This window comes from Lampetra fluviatilis, chromosome 46, assembly GCF_964198595.1.
Source record: "Lampetra fluviatilis chromosome 46, kcLamFluv1.1, whole genome shotgun sequence".
Classification (NCBI taxonomy): Eukaryota; Metazoa; Chordata; class Hyperoartia; order Petromyzontiformes; family Petromyzontidae; genus Lampetra; species Lampetra fluviatilis.
The window spans coordinates 8,540,707-8,560,116 of record NC_136320.1 but is presented as its reverse complement, the minus strand read 5'-3'; the positions used below and the strand labels follow the sequence as shown (position 1 = coordinate 8,560,116).

At 44.9% G+C, this 19,410-nt stretch overlaps 1 protein-coding gene across 4 annotated transcripts in view; it reads left to right on the top strand.

The window, feature by feature from the left end:
* EPS15L1 (epidermal growth factor receptor pathway substrate 15 like 1) overlaps window positions 1–19,410 on the top strand; it is a 111,009-nt gene that overhangs the window by 59,318 nt on the left and 32,281 nt on the right. For all 4 annotated transcript variants that reach the window (XR_013640087.1, XM_078877073.1, XM_078877072.1 and 1 more), the window contains exons 17-20: window positions 1,991–2,120; window positions 4,923–4,970; window positions 6,928–7,355; window positions 10,111–10,168. Coding sequence is in view for 3 of the 4 variants with exons in the window: in XM_078877073.1 (XP_078733199.1) it covers window positions 1,991–2,120; window positions 4,923–4,970; window positions 6,928–7,355; window positions 10,111–10,168 (664 nt within the window). In the remaining variant the exon portion in view is untranslated. The remainder of the gene's footprint in view (window positions 1–1,990; window positions 2,121–4,922; window positions 4,971–6,927; window positions 7,356–10,110; window positions 10,169–19,410) is intronic.

The window sequence follows — 19,410 nt, the reverse complement described above, 5'->3', positions numbered from 1 at the left end:
GTCCGTCCGTCGTGCATCCAAAAATGTGAGGGGTGTGGCTGGGTGGAGAGGGGAGGGTGGGGAGGGGCTGGGTGGGAGGGTGGGGTGGGGCTGGGTGGGGAGGGGCTGGGTGGGGAGGGTGGGGCTGGGTGGGGGGTGGGGAGGGGCTGGTCACCCTGTGGTGCCCTTATAAAACTCAACGTTTAACCTACTCATGCCGGATTGTGCCCGCCCTCACAGTCGGCCATATTTGCGGAATACACCACGCCGCCATTGACCCTGGCCATTAACCGAGCAACCTAACGTTCCTACCAGCTCCCTCCGCAGGAATGTGTTCACGGCTCGATGTATGAGAAATTCTCTCAAAGGTTACTCTTTTGGGATAATTTGCACGATTGACAAACAATCAATGCTCACGCACACGATGTAATGATGCATGGTTTGCATGTTGTGATGCGTACCCAGCGACGCGAGTTTTATTCCCAGCCACGGCTAACATGAGTAGCCAGTGATATCTGAACCTGTCCTAGGCCAACCCGCAGTGACCATCTTTAGAATCAGAATATTTATTTATCCTGGAGAAAGCCAATGAGCTTTAAAGCTCTTTTTAAACGATATCCACTCTGTGCGGGTCAAAAAGTTACAACAACAAACAATACAAAAAAACGATTGGAGTGAAAAGTATAAGAAAGGTAAACACATCTTTAGGCCTGAAGATGCGTCGGACATGGGAGGCAAAATGTCGCGAAGGATAAAGGAGTAACACGCGCCACTGCTTTCCCGAAAGAGCAGCTTTTAAAAAAAATTCTCATAAATTATTTTGTTTTTCAAATGGAGAGACAGATATGTGAAGGAGATTTAATTTGGTTATTTATTTTGTTCTTATATTCTCCACAATTCAGCTAATGATTATTAAATCGTTTTGCTTTGAATTCAGGCTCATGTCTAGCAGAGGAGGGGGGGGGGTCCTTGCCCACAAATATCTGTCAGTTCACCGCTGTTGGCTAAAGCAAGCCTGACTCAGCTGATGAGATCTCGAACGTGGAATCCGGTCCAGAGCGTCGCTTGCGTTGAAACCCCGCTGCTGCTGAAATTATGCATTCCCAGAAGAAAGGCCATGTGGGTGATGGGATGTGTAATAAACACTTATATTTTTTTTATTCGGAGGGACAGATCTGTGAAAGAGGCACATTTATCTGCTTGTTTGGTCACTTACGTGTGATCAATTGGATTGTGCTGGGCGGGTTACACCGCTGCTTAGTGCTTTACCTCTTGGCGATGATTAACCATCTGAACGGGTGGCGCGTGGGCCAGCTGCTGTCACATGCTCTTATGAGCCAATTAGAGTCACGTCTGGGATTGTAACAAAGTTGGGTAGGAGGCGGGGAGCCAAGGCGTTTATTTCATACACGCATTAGCAGCTTTGGTGTCAGTCTCGGTTATACAAAACGGACGGCAATTTCAAACATAAGGGATTTTTTCAGAAATGCCATTTACCCTCGTTCCATTATTGGTGACTTGGACCATTTGCCCTTGCCCCCCCCCCCCCACTCCGCGGTTAGCCCTACTAATATTCAAGCCGTCCATTAAGTGTCGTAAATGTGCACCACATGCGTCAGCCGGGATAATTTTCTCATCCCACGGAATGTGCATCAGTGTTGGATGTTTTATTTATTATTTATCCTCATCCACAGCTGCCGGGAGAGTTTCATTTCAGCACTCGATGTTGTGCAGTGCTGGTCAAGGGCGATGGCTTTGGTCTGGCACGGCCCTTCAGCCGGCATTGGCCGGCAAACGCGAAAATAGAGATGAGCAACATTGCGGAAAATTACTGGGGGAAAAAAATATCAAAAAGATGAAAGAAAGTAGTAAAGTGCCACAGTGCATTATAGCTTGTAGAGGGGTTGGTTTTTAATGCTTAGAAACCTCAAGATGACTTGTAAGTTTCGTAAGTAAATTTCCCATTAATTTTCAACTTTATATCTACGTATATTTCTCTTCCCTTTTGTAGGAGGATCCCTTTCACTCCAAAGCGCCAATGTTCCCTCCGTCATCCGCTGAGGGCAAGACGGACCCCTTCCAAAAGGAGCACCCCTTCGCTACAGAAAGCGTCTTCAAAGCAGAGGATCCCTTCAAAGGAAGTATGGCATTATTATACGCAGCGTATGACAATACCTTTCACAGCGTTAACATAATGAATAACTATTAGAATAGGTTTTCTCCTTTCTGGCAATTAAACGGTTTGTGTTAAGATGTTAAAACACCAAACGGAAATCTTTTGCAAGGAATCATGTCTGCATTAACCACATATACTTGTGGTGAAACATGTCTGCATTAACTACATATACATGCATGTTCACTACAAGCATATGTGGTTAATACAGACATGATTACATGCAAAAGGTTTCTGTTTGGTGTTTGAACATCTTAATACAAACTGTTTTATTGCCAGAAAGGGTAAAACCTATTCCTATATTTTTGTAGTGTGTTGTACGGAGGCACACACTGGAGTTGGAGGCAACACGTTTATTTATTAACTCCCCTACAGAGTGACTCACTAAACATCCACTGGTTCTACGGCTAGGTGTAGCTACACGGTTAACTACGTGAGCAGCGGGTTAACTACACGAACCAAGCGAAGACCAAAGACCCGGAGACGAACGAGCCGCAGGACCCAGGGTCGATTCCACAGACGAGCCCCAATCGCTGTCGCGGCTTCTCCTTTAGCTCCGCCCTCGGCCACGCCCCCCCCTCGATCCTGCCAGAAGCTCGGCTCCCCATCACGTGTCCCTCAAGCCCCCTATGGCCCGCTTGCATGTCGATCTATGGTCCGGTGGCCCAGAAGACTCCCGACATGCGTCTCCACTCCTGCGACAGTAGTTGGCGCTTAGCGTCAGAGTGACATCCATAACGTCACTACATTTTGATCCTGGCAAGGGAGGTCCCATAATATAATGAATCACTATTTACACCCCCTTGCCAGTCCGCTGTTGGATGGTTTCCCTCTCAGCATGTCGGTCACATCAGGGTTGTCTGAGCATGCAGCGGTTAGCGCGCCGTGCCACGAACCTGGTGGCCCGAGTTCGATTCCTGCTCACGGCCAACAACGGTGAATATTATTAGAACCGGTCCTGGGCCTCCCCTAGGTCGACTCGGCCTCAAATGCAATGTGTAAAAACATCACCACTGGGGAGACAAAGGCGGCCGGGCGTGGTGTAAGCCACCCACCCCATAGTGTGCTGTGCTGGCTTTTATAGGTGCTCGCTCACAGCACTTGCCCCAACAGTCTATTGAGGCAATACGGGGGATCTTTATCTTTGTTTGACCATACTTCACTACGCTATTCAGCATGAGTTGGCGAGGGCTCATGGCCCAGGACGAGTTCAGATGTCGTTCGCCACTGACGCTCGCTGTGGCCGGAAATGTAACTCTTGGCGCAGGGTTCATTTGTGCAGTGTGCTATTCACTGCACCGCCACTCTTACACCCACCAGCAATAATGATTGCATTTAAAGTTATTGGAGATAATGAATTAACACTCTTTAGTTAAATTATGTTCTTTTTTTGCATTTGTTAGTGTGTGTAAATATATTATTCTTAGATTTTTTTATGGTATATTTAATCAAACACCCATAATCTTTGGGTGGAGATGGTGGTGCACTGGTTATCACAGAGCACTGAAAACCCAAGCTACTTTAATTGCCAGCCAAGGCTACCATCAGTGGCACGTGATATCTGTGCCGGTCCTGGCTCTCCCCCTACCACGTCACCCACTTGCACAGACCATCGTGGTGAAAGCATCATCGTCAAAACAACACCCAGACCGACATGGCATGGGGACGCCTTAATACAGAAGTGGATTGAAAATGGACTATCCATTTTATATTTATTTAGTTATTATTTTACAGCACATTTCCCAAACTTCGCTTATTACAAACACGCTAGCTCATTGGGCCCTCAACTAGCTTACGTAAAGGCTTTCAATGACGAATTGATTGGCCTAAATAAAAGTTACCAGACCACTTTTTTCTTTCACTATCTTAAAACTATTTCCATACCCCCCCCCCTTTATTAAATGTTACGCAACAATAGCTCTGATCTGCACTGCTCTTTAAGCCGTAATATATGCGGCCAGATGTACTGCGCCACAGTAAGTCTCGTGTAAAAGAGTCATACTTTTAATGTCTTGCAGGATTTACGCAAATTGCCGCAGGCTCACCATTTCCAATCAAGGCATCCCTAACGAGACAGAATCACGATCCTGTGCTGGTGTCACATTGCCGAGCTGGCCTTGTCGACTTCACTTTTGAAACGATTTTATCTTCGGCAAAGAATTGTGGAGGCATTGGATGTTTTCCTTCCACAACCCACTTGCGCAGCTGGAATCAAACGGCGGCCTTGCGAGGTTTTTCCAGAATGAACCGGCTTCGATTTTTATTTTTCTGAGCAGGGATGCCGATCCACCCGGGTATATGACTCCGTGTCCCAGCATGCGGCGCAATTCATTAGTTGCCTCGTAACCACAGCTACGCTGGATATAATAAAAGAAAGGATGCCCTCTCTGAGCAAACTGCATTCCTACCTTGGGTAAATGGGGTTAGTTTGTGAACTGTCCATACTAATGCATGTCTCATCATCATCATCGACATCCTTAAGTGTTTTGTCATAATCACCATCATCATCACCGTCATCAATAGGTATCTTATAATGATCATCTTCATCATCACCATGTGTCTCGTAATCATCATGAGTCTTATAATTACCATCATCATGATCATCAGCTTGTTTTATCATAATCATCTTCATCTTATGTCGTATATTCAACATTATTACCATCATCATCATATGTATTATGATCACAATAATTACCAACAATCATCACCGCATTAAAAACCCACAATGTCATCATGCTGAAAGTACAATTGCTCCGTGTTTATTTTCCAGGCGATCCTTTCCAGGGAGATCCGTTTGCAGGCCAAGAATCAATAGCAGGTACGAAATGTATCTTTGAAATGCAGCCTTCACAGCCAATCCAAACTTTAACATAAAGAACACAATGCTACCTGAGAGATGTGTATATATATGTACTAAGACAAAGATCCCCTATGTAGCCTACATCGGCTTTTGGGGAAAGTACTGTTAGCGCGTACCTACGAAGGCCAAGACTTCGCACGAGGGAGTGGTGTGGCCGGAACCATGCCTGGCTGCCATTGTCTCTCCCCAGTACGTACTGTGGTTTACACACAGCACTAGGTATACACACATAAAGACATAGATCCCCCGTATAGCCTTAACAGGCTGTTGGGGCAAGTGCTTTTAGCCAGCACCTATGATGGCCGGCCACGGCACGCGAGTGGGTGGCCAGCACCACGCCCGGCCACCTTTGTCTCCCCAGTTGCGATGTTTACACATCACCCCAGGTACTCATTTAAGGCTGAGTCGATATAGGCGAGGCCCAGGATTGGTTCAGATAATCGTCACTATTGTTGGCCGTGAGCAGGAATTGAACTCGGGTCGCCGGGTTCGTAGCGCAGCGCGCTAATCGCTACACTACTTTTCACACATATATATATAAACGCACATTCACGGTGCTGTGTTAAAGCATGATTAGTATATTATTTCTGGTGTGAGTGTTTATGAGTAACACTGGTCCATCACTGCAGTGTAATTACCGAATGTTGTGGCTAATCCCAAGAGATGGGGGAAATTATAAAAAACCTTCATTGCCAGTGGGAAAAAAAACAAACCATCTGCCTGGTAAAATCGGTGATTATAATGTGCGGCTCACAATTTGAAAGTTTCGAGTTCAAATACCAGTGTGTGGGTCGACGGAGCCTTATATCTCTGGTTGATAAAACTAGGACCAAATTTGTGTAAACAATTAAACATTGGTTGAGGAAACTGAAATGGTTTCGTCACGTGACGCAAAAAGGGGGACATTAACTCCTCATGGGGCGTCGTGGAAGGAAGAAGAAGATGACCCGAGATCAGTCGATGAAAAAATGTGACGATATTTACCGCTGGTAAACCAGCACAACACCAGATAGATTGCTGCGGAGGGCAGGTACGGGTGGACAGAGCTGACGGCTGAGGTATCAGTGTCACCTCTATGACCATTTTTGTTAAGGGATAGATGATGATGATGGTGAAACATTGGTTGACTTATGGACTGACTCATCCCTACCATAGAAATAACAATACAGGGACTCCTCTACGTACGAACATTCGACTTAGGAATTTTCAGAGATAAGAACAAATCTGTCCGTATGTCCAGTTGCCTGTTCGGAACGAGAGTCGTAAGTTCAACCACCATGCAATAGATGGCGGTGGTGGCATCTACATCTGCAGAACATTAATAACCAGGAGCATCTACAGGAGATTATGCAACTTTTAAAGCACATTCCTCGTGTTTAGTGTACATGCCGTACAACATGCTTGGAGTAAAGTTGGACTAACGAACAAATCAACTTCTGAACAGACCTCTGGAACCTAACTCGTTCTAAAGTAGAGGAGTGCCTGTGTTCCAAAATGGTATCGAGGTTGGAAGCCGGAAATTTAGTAATTCCTCGTGTTTACATGAGTGGGAAAACATTTAGACTTTTACGTTTTTTTAAAGATGTCTTCAGTCAAAAATGAAGTCGACGGTGAGAGAGAGGTTTCCTTCTCTTTTTTTCCCCTGAAACTTTCCCACTCATGTGTAAGCGGGGGGGGGGGTCTGGTTTCTCCATATTTTTGCACTCGTTCCCATTCTGGGAGATTTCCACGTTCACTCCATGGAAGCCCTTCGCAGCCTGGTTCACCGCTTGGAACCGCCGCTTTCTCAGTCTCCTCCCTGATGCTTCCACGTTGATCACCTCTTGTCTTCTCGCGACATGTCCCCCGAGCCACGTGACGTTTTCCTCATGCTCGGCCGTTTTTCTTCCGCCTCGCCTCGCCCCCCATAACGCAGACCCGTTTGGCGAGGACCCATTCAAGGGCAGCGACCCCTTTGGAGGTTCCTCTGCCGTGAAGCCCGGCAAGTCCAGCCTCGCCACCACCACTACCACCTCCTCCACCTCGACGCCGGCTCCCAAAGAGCCCTTCGGCAAGCCGAGTACCGGACCAGGCCTCTTTGCTAGCAGCAGCAGCAGCACCACGAGCGACCCATTCTTGAAGGTCACTGCCGGCGCTGGTGGCGGCGGCGGCGGTGGTGGTGGTCGCTCCGATCCCTTCTCGAAGCCCGGGGCTTCGTCTGCGGATCTGTTCTCGAGGGCAGGCAGTGACGCCGACCCTTTTAGGTCCAAATCGGCCGGGCCGTTCTCCAAGGCAATCGCCGAAGACCCCTTCTCATCCAACAGCTCGGACCCGTTCAACAGCAGCACCACCACCACCACCAAGGTAGCTACAATTGTGTTATTAGCAAACAAAAAATAAATCTGACAGCTTTGTCAGTCTTCTCCCGCCATTCTGATCGACTGGAGGCCATGCACCGGCCAGCGTGCAGGGGCACGAGGGAAGGGGGGGCCCAGGTGGTGGGGGGTGCCAGGGGGAGGGGTGGAGGGGGCGAGCGGGTGGGAGGTCAGCAGCGTCGCTCAACGACGGGTACTTATTAATGCACAGACTACTATGCATATACAAATGGATGTGGCCATCGTATAAGGGTTAGCAGACTTGAGGTCGACGGTTCGATATCCCGGCATGCCGGCTCGGTTCACTGTAGTCGATCGACAGGTTGCTTGTGATGATGTAAATCGTGCGTACTCCCGCCTCTTCCTAAGGTGTCTGACCAGCATGGAAGAGTAGGCCAAAATATATCTTCTAGAGGAGTTCTCTTGGAGCTCCTGTAGTTGAGGCACTTACACCAGCAGTGGCATGAGATGCAGGCAATTGTGATGAACTTAGTGAAACTACGGTCCGATTTCCAAGCCATTTTTACATTGAGGTCAGGGCGGTGTTCTTACTAATTGCTGCACCTTGTCCAAACACGCATCGTGACTGTTTCCAGTCGTCCTTCCGGCTTTTGCCACGGGGGGTGTCTCATTGCGGCACGTTCAATTGTCACAAAGTTTAATTCAGTCTCTGGAACACTTCAGCTAAATATCAAGGCAGTTGGGTAGAGCTGCCCTGCAGAGCCATCGGCCGCTTCCATTCATCATGTAGAGGGTACTGCTGCTGCTGCTAAGAAAAAAAAAACGCACAGATAATTTCTGTTCACGAGGCTTTGTTGTGTCCGTGTTATCATTCCATGGCATTGCAAGAACGGAATGCTTCATTGGTATGAAAATTAGATAACCAGGATTTGTAGAATTCCGTGTAAGTCCTAATTTAAAGTGTTTACATTCTTTTTGTATGAAGAAACACTGCATTTATAATATCTGTATTCACGAGTGTGCACGGTGTCTCAACTTAATTTTCACATTTGCTTCAAAACTAATGATTTGTTACAGTTACACTGCCGGTAAATTGCCAACAGTGAGCTTACCTTTAACCCTGTCTGGTTTTAACGACTGCAAATGATATGCTTAACAAATTTGTTCCCAATTAGTCTGAATTTGTCATCTGTTGTGTTATTTCATCACAGGTCACTAACCCTCGGTTCTTTGGGACCACAGTAGTTCCACTTTTGATAACAGCCGGTCTTCCGTGTTCACATATAAACAAAGTATACATTTATTTGTTTAATGAGGCTGCATAAAATAAATTAGTTGCAATTGTAGTATGAAGTTGTTGATTTGTTATTGACAGTAACGTAGACCACAGAGGTCCCCCTCAAGGCAGAAAGTATTGTCACTGAACGTGAACACGTTTAACTAAAGTACGACGTCGGGTGTCCAGCGGTTACATATCAGCCTTGAGCATAACAATGATTTCAAACTGCGACGCGTCACGGAACATTCGTTCACTTTTCCGCAAGAGAGAGAGAACGACTCGGAGCCGCGAGGAAATCGAAGACAAGCGGGAAGGCATCCGTTGCGGCAAGCCGGTGCCAACAATTGTCCGAATTCTGTGGTCCTCTGTGTTAAGATTTTTTCAGCCAATGAATTAGTTTTTTTTTTATATGTGGGAGGAAACCCGAGCACCCGGAGAAAACCCACACGAGCAACGGGGCAGCACTCTATCCCATAGATGGGGTATAAGTCGGCATTTTTGCCGTACCGCATTCTCCTGGCGTGCCAGGGGGCGTCACCTTGACGTGCACGGGAAGTATGCTTCGTAACATTTGTGAGGTCCCCCAGCCCTCGTCTCCACTGTGGCATGCGCTACCCACCAGTGCCTTTGCGTTCGTTGTATCACAATGGTGCGGACCACCAAATTTACTCGTGATTTGATTTCATATGATCAACCATGTTTGGGTTATCAGGTTCATGGAATAATGTAGCCGATAACCGGTCGTCATCACTGGTTTAACACGTCAGCTTTTGCGACCAATATTATCCATGATAGAGAGTTTTTGGGTTCGGTTGCGTAAATAGAAATGTGGCGTTAAACCCTCCCCGTAAAGAATTGGCGTGTTTTGTTTACGTGACGAACCTTACTAATTGGCTGTGTCGGGTGGTGGCGGGTTTAACGACACATTTATATTTACGCGATCTAACCCAAAAAACCATCACTGACTTAAATAATTAATCGGAAATTTCACCTCATTGAGACTAAACCCCGTGCTCATCTCAGAGAAAAGTACGCAATTCTGTTCGGAGAGGATTATATGTGCGCATAGATACTATGGGTTTTATAGATACTGGGCGTTTTATCCAAAATTCTACACGTTGGGCAAAGCCACGAAGCAAAATCACCCCCTTGCTAGCAGACGATACGTGCCAGTGAAACATAGCAAAGGTACGAAAGTATTATTAAAGTATTATTACGATGCTCATAGATACTCGATGTGTTCATTGAGTACTCAATGGGGAACACACTAACTGAACGATGCTGAGATAGACACTGGTGCTCAAGACCTAATAGTGGGGGGATGGGATGTAATTCTGTATGTACATTGAACTTGTTTTGCACCGCACCGTGCTAATCGGAGGTGCTGAAGGGTGAGTCACGTATCCGAGTGACCGCTTGCTCTCTTGCGCGTGCTTAACGATGCCTTTGTCGTTTCGCCCCCCCTGGCCCACCCCCCCCCTACCCATCCACCTCCCACCCGTAGGCCGACCCGTTTAAAGCTTCAGACCCGTTCGCTCCGGGGGGAGTTCGACCGACTTCTGGTGAGCCTCGTTCGCCACGTAAGATGCCCTCGTGCAGAATAGAGCAAAGTCTGCAATGCGGTTCGTATTTAAGCCGAAGTGATGTTTGATGCAGAGACTTGGGGTCAACCCCGAGGGCTGTGTGGGGAGAAGCGACGTTTGTACTTCCGTCACTTATTTAAAAAAAAAAACGAGCTGCCAGTGGACTTGTGGTTGTGTTTCATATACAGGCGTTCATGATGGGTGTTTGAGGTTTTGATTTTTATATTTAAAAAAATACAACTAATTCACTGCCTTTTATCAATCCACTGCTGAATGAAGAGCTTTCGCTGACATGTCACTGAGGGAAGGGTGGCCCAGGACCATTGTCAGATATCACGTGCCATTGATGTTAGCCACAGGCAGGATTCAAACTCGGGCCTTAGCGCATTGCTGATAAACGCGATGGAGCAACCGTAGGAGTAGGGTTTTTTGTATGCCAATGTGCACACATCCCAGTAGCAGACTGGCTCAGGCTCATGCAAGAGTGGTTTGGAAAATCCTTGGAATTCCAATATGTAATTTGCTTGACACCTCTGCATTACGATGTCATTATTTGGTCCTCAGGGATATGAACGTCAGCCCTTCCTATCTCCTTTCGTGCAGATCTCTGGTTCTTCAAAAGTTATTCAGGGTTAATCTTACTGTGTAACCTAATCCTTATAACTCTTAATGTAGTTAATTAAGTTTCCCCTTCTAAAAGCATGGGGACAGTGACCAACTTTCCCGTGCGGCATATTTAAAATTGTGCATAGCGTAAAACAAGTGCATTTGGTCTGTATTAAGTATAATTAAAAATCTGAATTAATTTAAATTTAAAATGCCCCTTTCCATATATTTATTAAGCCATAAAATTTATGCAGCGTTAGGGTTCGCAGTCATGTAGAAATGTTCCAAAGTTTTGCAGTGTGTGTGTGTGTGGGGTGGGGAGCGGGGCAAATGTAAAATAATTAGTTCTGTGTGTTTTTAATTGTGACTTTCTAATTTTATCTGGGTGTCAGCTCTTTGGACGAATTACATAGTGTGTGCGCGTGTGTGCACGTTCATGGAGTATAATCTAAAAAACGAATATAAGATTTTATTTTATCTTTCACACTTGCAGAAAGTTGAGCGCTGTGCTGTATCATCTGCGTATGGCTTCTGAGAAATACTCTATAAACCTGCTGACTGGTAACATTAATGTGAAAGGGAATAACTGAAATATTGAGACAAACGAGTTTGTAAATGCATTTTAATCACAGGCCAGTTTTTTTTATTACGTGTAAAGTGTTAGTTCTCAAGTTAGCAGTTTATATCTTAATTCTTTTGTTAACCGACTGTTTTAACATACCGCTAATTGCACTACATTTTAGGGTTGTGGTCCTGCGATTTTCTGAGTATCTATTTTTGTAAATGTTTCTTTTTTTAATTAACATAACGACACGATGGAATAAACACATCACCGCGGGAAAACAAATTCACAGTTCTGGGAAAATAGTTATTAATAAATACAGAGGCAAGCAACATTAATGCTCTCGTCAGAAAACTTGATTCAAACGTCACACTAATTTCATCTCGCAATTTGTTCCCCCAATTAATCTTCGCTAATTATTTACCGCACGAGCGGCGCATTCCACGTCGCAATGTTTCGTGCCGAAGCGCAGGTGGAATGTCGTCGACAACCACCACCCCTCCATTTCTCTCCCCTTCTGCCGACAAAGTCCCCCCACGTCTCTTTGTTAAGAGGATCAAACTGTCAACTATTAAAACTATATTCTTGGTTCTTTCGGTAAAGTCACGTATAAGGGAAACAATACAATAATAAAATATAAAACAATAATAAAAACATAAAATTATTCTACGCGACTTTACCGAAAGAACCAGAAATATGAATCCCTGTAGTCACGAAAGCTTTAAATCAATATTAAAACTATGTTTTATTTTTCGTGGTAAGAAGGCTTACTGAGTGATATATAGCTCATTTTCAGAAGCGACCTGGCCACGAATTATTGCTAAAAAAAAGTGGCTCATTGTGTGTACATTTATAGCGGCCACATATCCCCCGAAACGCACGTTGATTCTAAATGTGGAGGGGAAAACAACCGGAGGACCTATAGGAAAATCCACGCGACCACAGGGAGAACATGCAAACTGCAAATGTACAGGCTTCGTCAGGGTCGGGATCGAACCCACGACCTCCTGTATACTAGACGAGGTAGTTAACATCTCACCACCGCGACGGACAAATGATTACATCTCCTGCGCTAATTCTGTTGGTGTGGGGCCTACCTGTTGTGAGTAATTATTGCAGTTGCAATAATGCCTGTGCTGGGATTGATCAAGCTGTGTCGTGTGGCAATTCAATTATTGATTTTTCTTACAAATGTTCATACTTTCTAAACAGGCTCTCAATGTGTAAATAATTACGTTTTTTTCTTTCCCGTTAGAAAATGAAAAAAATGTGCTCATAAATTAACGCACACATGCCTATACACACGCGTAGGCTTGAATGAGCAAAAAATCTGCCTTTTTTTCCAACACATATATCTTAACGTTACATATTTCACATTTTAACAGCTTCGTATAAACAGTTAATTGGGTAACATGGTGCAAGATGCCGAGATGAAATGATTTTGAATATGTTAGAACAAAATAAACGATGGCTTTCACTTGCTAGGAGTAAAATAAATCGTTCTTGTGTTAGTAATTTGATTTTCGAAAGAACAATGTTTGTATCTATTAGTTTTGTGTGTACATAAATTATACACACGCTTATGCATGTTTGCATATGCTTATGCATTACGTGTCTTTGTTATTGATATTAACTGTATCTGGAAAAACACCGTGTGTAAGGATAGGTGACATCAGCACAGGAGTCACTATGTGACACGATTTTTGTTCTTGGGTAGTAAGTGTTATTTTCTAATTGCTGATGCCTCAAAAATATCGAAAATGGCGATTATTATTCCCCACAAACTTTGCTTTTGTGACCAGGAAGGAATGACACAAAATCACACGTTTTCTCATTGAAAATAGGTAAATTTCAAAATATTTCAACCGAATGGACCTCTCTCACGAGTAATCTTCATGAGGTTTTTATGTTCAATGCATGACACTACTGCTCCCCTCACACAAACACACAGACGTAGACGTAAATTATGCTTGCCGTGTGACAGTTATGTATGAAGTTACATAAAAGTTCCTCCTTTAACACGTTTTAAAGAAATAGAGCATAACTACAGTGACAAACAGCCACTACGGCCATTGCTTTCACTCGGTTTTGTCAGGCATTTAAAAAGATTACCTTGCAATTTTGATCTAATTTACATTTTAAATGTTCTACAGAAAATACACATGCTTCTTTTCAGGATCTGTTTTAATTATAAAAGGTGTTTGTGTTAGTTAATGCTTTGATTCTAATGAGAACAGCTACAAAGGACAGATAGTAACCCTTGACCCTTGAACTCTAACCTTTCGATCCCATTACCGTATGTAGGCTTTATATATATATATATTTTAACCAGTCAATGATGTGTGGCATTATATTGAAATATACTCGATACATTTCGTGTTGTAGTTTTGGGAAACAGTAAACACAAACGTTGACCTCTCTACTCTTACCCAAGCGAGAGTTGACGCATTCCTGACAAGAGCGGCGTTAGGCGAAAACCGCGTTGAGCGAGAAATTACTTTCTACTGAATCACATTTGCTCTGGAAAGTCAGCCTGCAGTGATCCCATGGCATGACAAAGAACTGAGATGAGGGCTGTTGCCTCCGCGTACTGCATCATCATCATCATCCCATGTGCTATATCACCGTACCGCTCGGCCGTGCAAGCTCAAGAAAGTCCAGTTAAACACGTAGGCTTTCGCGACCAATATTATCCATTAGAGGTTTTTGGGTTAGATCGTGTGAATATAAACGTGTCATTAAACCCGCCACCACCCAACACAGCCAATTAATAAGGGTTTATTACGTAAACAAAACATGACAAGTCACTAGTACAGCACACCGGTGTGTTGGAGAGTAAACTCACAACATTTACAATTGTACAATTGTAAATGTTGTACAATTGGTGTGCTGTACTAGTAACGAATTGGCATGTTTTGTTTACCTGACAAACATTACTAAATGGCTGTGTTGGGTGGTGGCAGGTTCAACGACATTTATATTTACACGATCTAACCCAAAGAGCTCTATTATGGACTCCAATGCCTGTCTCGATAACTAAATTAAACAAAAACTACGCAACTATTTTTTATTTTACCAGGTAAGGCCCATTGAGCTTTACACAGCTTTTTTTCAGAAGCGACCTGGCCACAAATGATAGCTCAATGAAGTGGCTTATCATCGCGTGGAAATTTATAGAAGCCAAATACTCCAAAACACATGTTGATACTAAACGTGGAGCGAAAAACCGGAGGACCCAGAGAAAAATCCACGTGACCATGGGGAAAACTTGCAAACTCCAAATATACAGGCATTGCCATGGTCGGGAATGAACCCAACGACCTCTGGTATACCCGGCGAGGTAAATAAGATCTCGCCACCGTGGCAGGCTGGCGCCTCAGTGCCCTCCTCCGCTCTGCGCAAGTGTATCACCTATCACAACCTCCACTTCCTGATCACAATTCGTAACATTTTGTCGCCTTGCCCAATGTACGTACAAATGTTGAACTTCTTTGGCACCATACGTTGCCAACCGTGCTAATCGGAGGTGCGGCGGGGGGGGGGGGACAACAAACTAAACACAAAAAGCGTTTCACCATGAACGGTTAAACATGACGTACCCTCTCCTGGCGTGAAACGTCGAGCATGCTCCACGTGTGCCTGTGCTCAAGGGCCACAAGACTACAACTCGGATCCTCACAGTAGCACAGACATTACTCCTGCCGCAAACACGTGTCCTTTAACACTAACGTTGACCTCTCTCCTCTTACCCAAAGGGCTTATGTAGTCCATTAAAAGCACAACCTGTTAATGCAATAATTATCCTGATTCCCTCACCCAATGTTACGTGCATTACTACCGGTAATGCAGGTACACAAATTGAGTGTGGACCTGTGGGGGATGGAGAAAGGCATGCTGAGACACATCCTGCCACTGTGGTCTGGAATCAAACTCAGGTACACTTTGGTTTGCGGTGCAGTATGCATATACACTTGTGCGCTTTTCTTATGGAAGCAGATTTACTGGGTGACCTTCCAGGAATGCCTTTGGTTCGATTCTGAAATCTGGGTAGCACTCCAATGCCAGTGTGAAACTGGCATTGAAGTGGCACCCTTTGGTCCGTGAGAAAGGGAGAGGCCTACGTCCAGACCTCAAGGGTTCCGGTTGTCAACTTTACAACAACAGTGGAATCCGATGGCAAGTTGTTGTGCCATGGACGGCATTGGCCATGATGACCTCTTGACCACGGTGCGGGAGTGGGAAACATCGGCACCATGGAGCCAAAGTCAGATAGATGTCATCAGACTCGGAATCTTTATTAAGACTGCAGAAGGAATCCGATGAGCTATGAAGCTCGTTTTCAAAGATGGGAAGTATGGGTGGGATGTAGTACTGAGCCACACCACGTCTCTGTGTGCTCAGCCAGCTTAAATAGGTGGGCACTCATAAACACTTAACCCAACAGTCTATATGGCTATACCTTTGTCCTTTTGTTAAATTAATTGGTGCTCATGAATGAATAATACGTTCTCCTTTGTGCAATGTAGCTAAGTGGATGATCTTTGTTGCGGATCCATGTATGCATGCTTACATGCTAATGGAACACAATTATGTGGGAGAAATAACTCTTAAGGCATTGGCCGTTTCGGCGTTAATGAACGTGTGCTTGCCTATCCGGCTTGCACTCTCTTATGTAATTTTATATTAAACCGAAAGATTTGCCACGCTCACTCGCACAACGAAATGTCAGGATGCGTTTTAATGTAACGGCGTGCTGTGAAAAATAAAAAAAACTTGCCATTTCCAAAACAGAGCCTCATTGGCAGTACACACGTGACCTATGCACATCTCATCTCAACAGCGGTAAAGGTCAATGTTGCGACTGTTGGCACACTACTGGCCACAGCTGTCATTTCATTAGGGTAATTCAATTCTGATCAGTTTTAAATAAAGTAAAATTATTAAAACCGTGTGTGGAATTATTAATCATTGTGTGCGTGCAGACAGACACACACAGGCACACTTTAAATGCATTTAGATGTGTTCATATGTAATAGAAAATGCGCACGTCCATTGGACGTGGCCTGCCTTCCAGCCAGCCAGGCAGCCAGGCAGGTGGCCAGGGGGCCAGTCAGTCAGAGGGCCAGGCAGCCATTTTTATTATATATATTTTTAATATGCAAATGCGATTTTATTTATATTTGAACATATCGCCAGCAGCAAATTTTTCTCATAATTGGCATTGTTAAAAGGCCGTCCGACCTCCCCAGCTTCACATTCAGTGGCGTGTGTTTAAGGAAAAAACGTTGTGCAAACGTCGCCACGAGGTGCGGCGGCGGGCGATACTAATCTCGGTGCAATTACCGACAATAATATAATGCTCTGTTGTAGAGTGCGTTAATTTAATGATAAACTCCCGTGGGTAATTACGGGCATTTTTGAGGTGGATTCAAAGATAGTTAAGGCTACCGTGGATTCCACCGTCCCCGTGAACATGACTCATTCCAATTTCCAACTACTTTATTAGGCGATAGATTTCCAGACAAGGCAGCTGTATTTTGCCGCTGCCTGAGCGCGGTTGATAATATGAAGAAAAAAAAATCCGAGGGAATCGCTTGAAGATAAAGCAGCCGAACAATTAAATTTATCAGTCACTTGCACGTGCTTGCGCTCGCTGCAATGCCTAAAGACCTGTATCTGGAAATCTGTGAGTGGCTGCGTTCATTGCGTCACTCGCCCGCCACCCTGCCGGCCTGTACTACCAAAGCCTCTAAGTCCTCCGCGTTCTAAAGGCGTAAAGAAACAAAAAATACATGCCGTGAACAGTCACACTTCCGTGATGTGTGCCGCCACGCCACCAGTCGTCGTTGGTGGAGTGTTCCTTTCAATACACCGCCTTCGTGCAGCACACCGTTCGTTAAATAAGCACATGCACTGTATACTCTTTGGTTCTTTCGTTAAAGTCACGTGGGTAGAAAAATAAAACAAAAAAAAATAACATATCACCATTATTTTTTCCGCCCGATGACGACCGCTTGTGTTGCGATTGAAATGTGGTATATTATTTATATTTAGTTTTATCTTTCTACCTGCGTGACTTTAACGAAAGAACCAAAGAGTATGGATTCCTGCAGTCACGAAAGCTTCAAATCAAGCACATGTATAACTGCGCATTCATTGCGAAGGTGGGTGGTGTCTATTGGGCTGCGTGCGCCTCGCTTGACAAGGCAGGCCTTGTTTGATTTCCTGAAAGTTTTCCACGAATAGCCGGATTAGGGTTTATTGCGGCCATAGCATAAGAATGTTCAGAAAAGTGTTAAAAATGTCCTGGCTGTAACGGAGCTTGTTTTCAATGACGGATGTTATTTGATGCATTAGATATGCCTGCAAACGTTCATCCGTGGACAAGGATGCTTGCACTGTCCTATATATATTCGACAATTTGTTCGTGTGACTGCCCTGAGTCCGGAGCACAGAGCCAGGCCCAGATTAAGTTTGATGGGGGGGCCCAAGGCTGTCAAAGTTTTGTGCTCCCCCCCCGAAACCCCCTTGGATATTTAGCTCCTTCCCTTGACTGTTGACTACCACCCATACCCGATGTAGCACGCTCCATTGTAATTTACCTTGGTTATTTAATTTCTAGTGTTTAACCAAAAAAAATTTCACATGAAAATTGTAAATCCTAATCAATGTGAAAATTAAATTAAAAAAATATACATTTTAATCTTGGCACATCACTGTTAGGAGGACACAGTGATGATGTGGCATTAATTACCACATCATCTATAGGATTTATCATAGTGTTACAAGATTAAGTTTCAACCATTAAAAAATTACATTTCTCAGGAGCACTCAAAATCATAGGCCCCGAGCTGCAGCTCTTAGAACCCCCGCCCACCCAACTCCCCCGCCTCCCGCACGAGTCTGGCCCTACAAATAGCTGGCTAATATTTGGGCGACTGTTGCAAATATCGTCTCGAGAATACGTTCCAAATATCCCGGTGAATTTACGGGGCCCTTTCTTGCTTCAACGCTCCGATCGGTCGGGGGTGGTTCTCACCGAGCTTTGTCAAGGGCTTTGCCGAGAAGGGGAGGCCTTAAAAAGCGACCTTTGATCGATTGTTGCGAGCGCAAAAACCGTGGTAGCCTTTCACAACGTGCCGTCAACACACGACTGTGGGCACGGACTATTGGTTCCGGTTATTAGGTCGAGGGTCGGCAATGCTGTGCGGAAATTGCCGAGCAAATCTTAGCTACCTTGGAGCTACTTTGCATTGGGTTAAAGGTCGAATGGTCACATGACACAGAACCATAGGTGTATCTCTGAACTGTGGTGCTGCATTCAGTGAATTAGACCCCCGTTGGCAGTATTGTTTGTGTAGCATTCTGTCTCATTTTGCCTTCGATTAAATGTGTAATGGGCGAAAAGTGTGCGCTTGTGTGAGTGTGTATTACATTTACGATGGTTAGGGTGGCACAGGGTTAACCTCGAATGAGAGCGGGTCAGAGGTCTTTTAGAAAACCGAACCTGATAATGAAAAGCAACAGCGATTTTCCAAAAGACAAGCGTGTTTAACCAGTGCGTGTTCTGTAAGACCTGCTGTGATGGATAGTTCAGAAGCAACCAGGTCGTTGACAAACATGAAAACAAAAACTGAGAAACAGAAAGGAGGAGGATAATGGATGAGAGAACATGCGAAGATTAATGCCATAATTCAAACCGTTCATAAAAGCAAGTGGGCTTGGGCAGGACATGTCACGGCCAGAAGGGATGATGGTTGCCGATGGTAACAAATCGCGACAGCGAAGGAATGCACCGCATCTGAGATGATGACGTCCACCAGGAAAATGTCGTGATATTGTCCTGTGTGTCGGCGCGGGCAGGGTGGATTCTAACCCCGAGGCGAGTCTTTGAATCTCTCCATGCCGTTGCCCCACCTCATCTCGCGTCTCTCATCTCCTTCCATGTCCTCTCTCATCCTCTTAGTTTCCATACACTTAACACTGCACCATAGACTCAACTCTGCACCATAAGCTCAGCACTGCCCATAGACTCAACACTGCATCATAAGCT